Source organism: Pavona decussata, unplaced genomic scaffold (assembly GCF_977016875.1).
Source record: "Pavona decussata unplaced genomic scaffold, jaPavDecu1.1 SCAFFOLD_114, whole genome shotgun sequence".
Lineage (NCBI taxonomy): Eukaryota > Metazoa > Cnidaria > Anthozoa > Scleractinia > Agariciidae > Pavona > Pavona decussata.
Window position 1 is genome coordinate 2,533,607 of NW_028145528.1, and position 8,894 is coordinate 2,542,500.

The following is an 8,894-nucleotide window of genomic DNA, read 5'->3' on the forward strand; positions in this document are numbered from 1 at the left end:
GAAGGCGCTACTTGTAAGGTGCTTAGACATTAGTATGCTTTTATCCCACCACGAGCTGGACGTCAAATGAATTCACAATTTGGCAGCGGTTCCCGTGTTCTGAAACAGAACTGGTCTCTAAAACAAGCTCGTCGTAACTGTTTTTTTTCTTTACTCAAACCAGGCCTATCAATCAAGAGCTTAAATTTTTGTTCTTGTTAGTAGTTCACAAACAGCAATTAAGTAAGACAAAATGGATGGTTGAAACGCCGGGTGCTTTTGATTTTGGAAGCCCACTGGGCTTTACAGGGTAAGTTACCATGCATTTATTTCGTTACTGTATGTAATTTACCAGAAGACATTTGCTTGTTAATTCCTGCACTTCTTAATTCTGATTTTGTGTGTTCCGGAATGAAGCAGAGATGTTAGAAAAGCTTTTTCCATCAAAATGCGTAATTTATGCTAAACCTGACAAATCTGTCATACTACGCTCTATAAGGCGAACAAACGGCTAAGGTAATCAACATAATGCCCAAGAACTCAAATAATTCATTCAGCCTTCTGCTTTCATTTCACCCGTTTTCTTTCTTTCCCTCTTTTCCTCCAAAAATGCATATAAAACACCACTTTTAGTAACATTTCACCAGGCCTTTAAGCTCTAACCTGCCTCGAGCAGGTTTCAGAATTAGTTATTATGGGTTAAGCCGGAGACACACCTGGAGATTTTATACGCCGACGTCGCGGCGAATTTGATCGCAAGTGAAAATTGTAACGGTGAGGGTAAAAGACGGATTGAGTTTGCGGAATGGCATGTGGCATGACCTGACCATAATTATGCGAAATACGATTTATGCGGGGAATAAATTAGCTGTAGAGCGCGTCATGTTTTCGCGCCAATTTTGTAAGAGCAGTAGCTTTTATTAAACAACTAAACAACAAATCGAGGATAAGATCGTCTGATTGCTGGTTAGGAAGAAGTGAGGGTGAAGAAATAGATGAAAACTATTTATAGTTTTCGCATTCAAGGAACTATGCATAGTTGTAAATCCGTGGTACATGTAAATTAAATTTCATGTTCACTTTTCTCCTTACCACTTCGGTAGACAAAAAGAACGTGGCAGCGTGTAGTCTTATCAGGGCAAAAGATTGATCCTTTACCGAGGGCAAATAACAAACATTTATCTTCTGTTATCTTCTTTTAAACACTCGATAAAGGATCAATTCTCTTACCCTGTATATATGATCATTCATTTATCACGAGCGGGAAAATTGGCGCTGCATGACTAATATTGAGATCTGAAGGGTCTGAACGACAATTTGACCAAAATGCACTTGTGATAAGAATAGTTCCACATATGGCTGTCAATAATTAGACACCATACTTGTCATCTGCTTTGTTGTTTTAGTGCTTTTTCGCTTTTAAATCTGAAGTTAGTCTGGAAAGTCTGGCACTGAAAAACCTTAAAGACGGATATGTTTTATTAGTTCGATAACGCTGGCGTAACTGAACTGACATATCATGTATTAATCGCCGTATTGAATAGCTAGCTAGCTCAGTGGTTCAACAGTGACTATTTGCGTACGTATTTCGACGAAAATGTAAAGTGAAAAAAGTAGAACATATCAGTCCCATGAGTAATTGGAAATTGTTTATGCTCGTTGCATTTTGTAAGCGTTAAATGTTCACAGAGTCCCGTAAAATGACCGAGTTTAAATTTAAAATTCCTCGTGCACATAATAGTTTTGGCATTGGAAATACCATATCTAGTGTTTCTCCAGTCTGCTGGCGAATTTGATCGCCGACATCTGACATGTCAGATAACGCGAATTTTATACGCCTATCGCGGCAATCGGCGAAAATCGCAATCTTGTCTCCGGCTATTTGTTGTTAATGAGATTTGGTGATGTTCAGTTTTTGAAGCAATATCTTGAGGACCTTAATTGTTCGTGCGGATCAAACCGTAAAAAGACGCTGCATTGAAAGTCGTAAGCTTTTTAAATTTGGGTCACAGTACATTTTTTCCTATCATAAGCAAAATTAAAGTTTCGTAATAAGTAGAAAATGTGCATATAAAAAGGTAGAACAACTGTTATTTTCATTTCAATCTCGTAAAGTGCTATTCATCCGCTGTTTAGTGATATTGTTATCACTATTTCATTTTATTTGTTGAAATATCATTTGTTAGTTCGATGTTAAGCCAGTGGATGACGTTTCTCACGTGCTCTGATTGGCTAATCAATGTCCGAATCAGTAGCAGTTTTGCTAATCATGATCACCTCCTGGCACTGTCCTAGATTTTGCGCGCGAATGTTTTTGCCACTTTTGCCAGTTCAGCGTGTTTTCAGCGGGAGGCTGAAGAATCCATGTTCAATTTATCCTGAGAAATGTCACAACTAGATCGGTGAATGTTGATACTTCGGACGACGGGAACTATAACCTTTTTTCATAAGAAAAGTTTTTGCCCTTAATTTCCACTGATCGAGTTATTATATATTCCCACCTGGAAGACAAACAGCCATGCAGATAAGCAAGTACTAAAACCACGAAATGACGAAGCTTCGGTGAACGTTAAAATCCCGAACACTTTTTTCAACCTCGGCCGGCGTAGCACTGCGGTCAATTGACATTAAACTGGTTAGCTTAGCTGACGATTTGATCGGACAAAATTCGCCAGTACGGATACTTACTTGAGATCGCATTTCAGCTCTTTGAAGTTTCGTCGTTTCCAACGCAACTAGTAATAAGCCACTAAAATAAGGCTTCAAGTGGGCTTCAAGTGCACTTCAGATCGCTAATGTCAGGAGCCCAGGTGCTCCTGCTAATGTGAAGCAAAAAAATGTTTGACAACTTGTAAGCTTCTTGAATGCTTTTTCTCACCATGATTTGAAATTCAAAGGCATTTATAATTTCGCCACAGTTCTAGTGTGGTAAGTAGCACTGAAACAGATCCTTTTAAAACATTCCCCAAAGCAAAACTCATTTATAACTTACAAAGTGGCTATTTGTGGATCACTTCCAAAGGCACAAGCCTGTCATAATCAAAGCAGACCTATTTTTCATTATTGACGCGATATTTCTCTTTTTCTTGTTTTTGCACAGTATCGCGAAGAAGTCAGACAAACCGGATGATCGAAACGGTGCTTTTGAGTTTGGAAGCATAAGAGATAGAGGTAAGTTACCATTTCTTTCAAATCTAACAAACAGTCAAAAAGACTTTTGCTAGCTATCTCCTTCGCTTCTTAATTATGTTTTAGTATTTTCCAGGATGAAGCAGAAATCTTAGGGAAGCCTATACTCTGCCAAAAATGCCCAATTTATGCTGTTGTACCACGCTCTATAAAGCACACAAACGGCTCTTACCATTGTAATTAACATAACGCCCAAGTACTCAAATCATTTATTCAGCCTGCTGCTGTTATTTCACCTCTTGTTACCCGTTTGTAATTTTTTCTTTTGCCCTGCATTTTCTTCAAAATGCATGTAAACGTGAGGGCCACTTTATGTAATATTTTGAGATCTTAACTGGTCGCCATTCGTTGGAAATCAGTAAAGTTTGTTGACGTTCAGATGTTGAAGCAATATCTTAAGGACCTTAATGTTTCGTGTGCATCCAACCAAAAAAAAAGACGCTATGTTTATATTGTTCTCCACGTCAGTTAAGCTTGTTAAATATTAAGATGGATTCTTTTCGTACCACGAGTTAAAATAGAGATATTCATAATTTGGCTACTACCCCCCTAGCATTCTTACGCGTCACACATGGATTTGGTTTCCCGTGGACTTTGAAGGTCTCGAGGGGAGAACTTTGTTCAAGTGTGTCATTGTACAATAAATTAAATGCACGCAATTTATCCTCGACATCGCAGAAGGTCAGGACTTTAGAATTCAGGCTTGAACATGATTGGAGTCCATGCCTACTGCGATACCTGTTCAGTGCTCTACCAATTGAGCTATCAAGCTAATTTGGAGCTGATCATTTTGCAAACTTTTACAAATTTCAAATATTTACCCTCTGATATCTTCATTCTCCACGGGATGAATATGAGGTCGAAAATTGCCTTAAAATAAAATAAAGTATACTTGAATATGGCCCCAACTAAAATAAAAGACGAATGACCTAGGCCGACATATGAAGCAACTGAGAAATCAGACGATTAATTCCGTGCAGCGTAAAACTAAGTGATACAAGGATACCACTAAATGTTCGACTGAGCATTGCTCTAGTAAGGGAATGTGGTGCACACCTGGTAAAGAAAAAATATTTAACCTCGGTGGGATTGTAGCGTACGATTCAATTCAATTCAATTCAATTCAATTCAATTTATTTGCCATTAACAAAAAAATACAACATAAATACATTATAGACGACACACAATATTCTTACTATTACAATATTCATACTTGACTATTTACAATATTAAATGTGTTAAAGGCTAGGAAGCCTATATAGAAGCCGGGGGCTTATTAACTATAGGCTTCCTAGAACTATTGGATAAACCATAGAAGTTAAGGGTACTGATTGAAATTTCCAATTAAATTTTTTTTTTTTTTAAAGAAGGGAAAAAAAAAAAAAAAAAGGAAAGGAAGAAAAAAAAAGAAAAGGTAAAGAAAAGGTGTGTAGCTCAACAAAGAGTCAATTTAACTTAGATAGAAGGAATTTTTTAAGTCTTTTGCCAAACAAACTGATAGTTTCACTTGAAACCGAATTGAGAATTTTCGAAGATTAGTTCGACAATAAGGTATATAGAAAAGGTTGGAATTTCTTGTTTTATAAGAATGTATTTGACTTGCAAGAGTAAACATATCACGAAAATAATTTGGAAGTAAGCTTCTTTTAAAAAGATACATAAATTTACCTATTTGGTATAAATAAATGTCAGAGAATTTTAAAATCTCCTGTTCTTTAAAAAGAACACCGGTATGAGCATCAAAAGAAACTTCAGCGGATTTTGGTCACCGATGCTCTACCGACTGAACTACGACTGACTAGACGGTAGGAGGTCGTGGGTAATTTGGATGATGATTCGTGGCTTATGATGTCGTCAACGTTCAGTGCTCCTCGTACTGTTTTCTAATTTGTGTAGCTTTGTTCAGTATGGAAATACGTACCAGAAACACTTTCAAATCAATGGCGTACCAAAGTAAAATTACAAGTGGACCTGAGATACATCCATTTCTTCGTAGCCACGTTGAAGACCTTCACCTACCATTCGTTAACTTTGACGCTTCTCACTTTATACGCCAAACATTATGAAGGGGGTTTTCCAGATTAGACCTGTTCGTCTCCAATTGAAAACGGGTGACGCTGTATTTGTCATTTTTGTTCTGTGATAGCTGAACAATGAACCCCCCCCCCCCCCCCATAATTAAAGAATAATAGGGAAATTCACTCATTGGATCACAACTTCTTCAAGGCATCCAAAACATTTGTTGTAATCGGGGATTAAACTTTGTCAGGATTTTGGGTACACAGATTAGAATTTAATGTAGGTAAGTTTTATTAACGATGGAAAATATTCATCGACCCTGAAATGAAACAGAAAACTGTCAACATAAGGTTTGCTGAGGCAAACGATTCCTGATAAGTTACAATGTCGAATCATATTTAACTTTAAAAACATCGCTGAATTTATCGGTAATCAGTTAGGTAAGACGCTCTACTCGCCATTTCTCGTATCATTTTGGAAGGCAAAACAAGTTATGCAGATAAAAATGGGTTTTTCAAGAACGTATATACATACAACGAGGGGTGCAGTCTTATACGCGGAGGCTTCGTCCGAAGTTTCAATCCATGAATCTTTCACATACCAAGGTTTTTGTTTTAATAGTCTCTTGTTCAAATACATACGAAAGGAATCATGTCCCTCAAAGCGTCAAGCAAAAGAAAAAGAATACCCTTAGTGTCAGTGTCACCTTCGCGCTGCAGTTTCTACCAGGAATGTCTGCTCAGTATTTTCTGCGGTTTTTAATACTTGAATTTAATCAAATACTAAAAGAATCAAATACTAAAAGAATCCTTTATTCCGTTACCCTTTCGCGTACGACAAAAGTGAAAAAGTATTATTTCTCCCGTCTAGGTCACCGGTAAACCAACCCTGTCAGAAGCTAAGAAAGAAATAGTAATCGAAGACATTAACCCTCCGGCGGTATCAAAACTGTCTGCAGGTCATCAAAAATGCTTCTTACTCTTAGCGCAAACGATGGCACAATTTTTGAATACGATGTCAGTTCTAAGTTAAGGTTCACGTACCAACTAAAGGGCTGTTATCATTAAAAAAAGGAAAAAAATCCTATTGATAAGTTAAACTTGCCGTATTCAAGATCGATTTGGCATATATTATTCTATTTCTTTGGTTGCTACTGCTTTTAATTACTCATGACTTTTTACAATTAGACCGCACGCAAATTATAATGTGGCCTACTAATGACATAGGAAACAAAAATATTTTTTTGAAACAACTTAACACAAGAAAAAAACATGCCCCTTTTTATAGCTCGTTCAACAGAAGTAACTGAAGTCACTAAACACGGTTGAACAATGCGATAGTCGCTAATCTCTGTTAAAATACCAAATGAATAAAATTTAGTGAGAATGAATTTTAAAATGAGACAACTACTTGAAGGGATTCGCCAGGACATCCTTTAATTCGGGCTCTAAATTTACTTGTGGCAATAGTTTGATAGATATTATTCCAAAGTAGTTAGTTTCCACCAATACTGGAAGTAAAACGGTATACAATGCAAAGCCTGCGCAAGTGGCTAGGCCATGGACCGCTCTAATTTCAGACAGAGAAGCAGACGTAAGCTCCTAAGGCTATTGCTTATATTTTAATACTGAATATTTGTCTTAAGTGTGATTGTTTTTGCGTTACCCTTAATTCAGGCATGTGATATATCAGGATGGCAGTAATTACCATGCAAAACAGAGGCATACGTGTGAATTTTTCAGCCTCATTTTCTTTTTTCGAAACAAAAACAAGAGGATGCGAGAGTCGAGACGATGCAAATTATTTGCAATCATTTGATAAGAACATAAAGACAAGATTGCATCAAAAGTAAAGCAGAAAATCAAAGAAAATAAAAAGTGATTTAATGGTCTCAAAGTGTCGGCGCTACTTAGACACTGAGGAAGGATATGATTAAACGCAGGTTTTTGCACGTTTTGTTTTGTATAGCTTTAACGATTTTCTTTTGAATTCAGTCATCAGGCGAATTACTGGTTCGCAAAGCATAAACACATCATTAGAAGGAGTTGCATAATTTATAATTCTTTAACAAGTTTAAAAGCTAAAGAACGATAAATAATGCAACGCATGTATAAACCCAATGACTTCCAACAGCGCTCAGAGTTCAAGTTCGTAGCTTAAATCCAACCTTGTGAAAAGTTACTGACACTCAAAGCATAGAATCCAAAATTGTTTTCTAGTAGAATACTAAAAACAACAACAACACCAATAACTATAACACCATATTAAAGAAAGCAGGAAAGCGTTCAGCTGAATGGCAACAGCTTAGGATATCAACCATGCACGCGTCGGCTCCAGGTTTGGCTGTTTGAAAAAAAGTGAAGATTCCATATAATGAATATTTTACGTATGTACAGGCAATGTAAAGAAGGGTTTCGTCGAAAAAGAAAACATTTTTCATAGCAAATTGTTATGTTTAAACAAAGGGTAAAATAATTCTTTGACTAAATTTTAAATCCACAGACAGAAGCAGCATGGAAAATTATTCGTACAGTCCATTATCCCACGGTAACAGAGTCAATGGAGACGACACAAAAACACCTGGCTGTTTTCACCATCTAATGTTCTCATGGCTATCGGGGACAATGAGCTTGGGATATTCTCGTCCGCTTGAGGAAAATGACGTCCCTTTGACAGCTGTTGGCCAAGAGGACACTGCTGACCTGACACACAAGCTTCAAAATGCACTGAAAACTCCAACTGATGGCAAAGGAAGAAGGAAAAAACTCTGGCGTTGTCTTTTGCGAGTGATTCGCCCGTTGGATTACGCAACTTATGTTGGTACAATGCTGGGCGATGCAATATGCGCATTTATTCAACCAGTTTTAATGAGCTTACTTTTGTGGGAGTTAAATAACGATCCTGAGGGCCTAAGTTATTGGAGCTATGCACTGGCGTCCGGCATGGCCTTCACTTTATTCCTACAACCCTTCTTTAAGAGCCATTGCGAATATGCGGCAAACGTCATTGCCGCTAAAATCAGATCAGCACTTCGAGGAATTATGTATCAGAAGGTAAGATATTTCAAAAGTCGCATTTACAAATTGAAGAAAAAGTGTCGTCAAAGACAATTTATTGCCCTCGGAAAACTCAAACGTTGGTTGTTTTAAGATTTGTAAAAATGCTCGGATTCCTTGCACCATCGTTGAAAATAAAAAAAAAGTGGTTCGAAAAATAGTCCAAAGAGTGGACTGGTATTACAGAAAGATGAAAATAATTCCGAAACGATTAAGGACTGCTTGTTTCACAAAAACAAAACTGGAGAGCGTAGTGATCGTGGCTAGGGGCAGTGCTCAGTTTGATTAGCTCCTATATCCTATGAGGACTTAATAGCACGTGCTACGTGAGTAGTTTATACGACAGGTCCCAGTTGTTCAATCATCTTATGCAGTGGATAAATCACTTTATCCGCTAACGGATAAATTGTATTAGATGGAGCACATTTTATCTGCCGGAAGGTGACTTATCCACTGTATAAAGTTTTCGTATCCAGTCGCTCTTCTAATGACCAGGCTCAGATAGCTTCAGGACATAATAGCAATTTTGATGTTGTAGCATCAGAACGATCTCTTGCATTACTACTATGTCTTAGTAGTTTGATCATCTATCTATACTCTAAGAAATTTGGACTTTTGTATGTACAGATTTAAAACACTGAGCACAATATG

The 8,894-nt window shown here is 37.3% G+C and overlaps 1 protein-coding gene across 1 annotated transcript in view; it reads left to right on the forward strand.

Annotated features, from left to right (window-relative positions):
• The first annotated feature begins 274 nt into the window (after positions 1 to 274).
• Positions 275 to 8,894, forward strand: part of LOC146470185 (ATP-binding cassette sub-family C member 4-like) — a 16,186-nt gene continuing 7,566 nt past the window's right edge. The window contains exons 1-3 of the mRNA XM_085121977.1: positions 275 to 289; positions 3,080 to 3,150; positions 7,694 to 8,240. Coding sequence (XP_084978103.1) covers positions 7,701 to 8,240 — 540 coding nt within the window. The 5' untranslated portion in view covers positions 275 to 289; positions 3,080 to 3,150; positions 7,694 to 7,700. The remainder of the gene's footprint in view (positions 290 to 3,079; positions 3,151 to 7,693; positions 8,241 to 8,894) is intronic.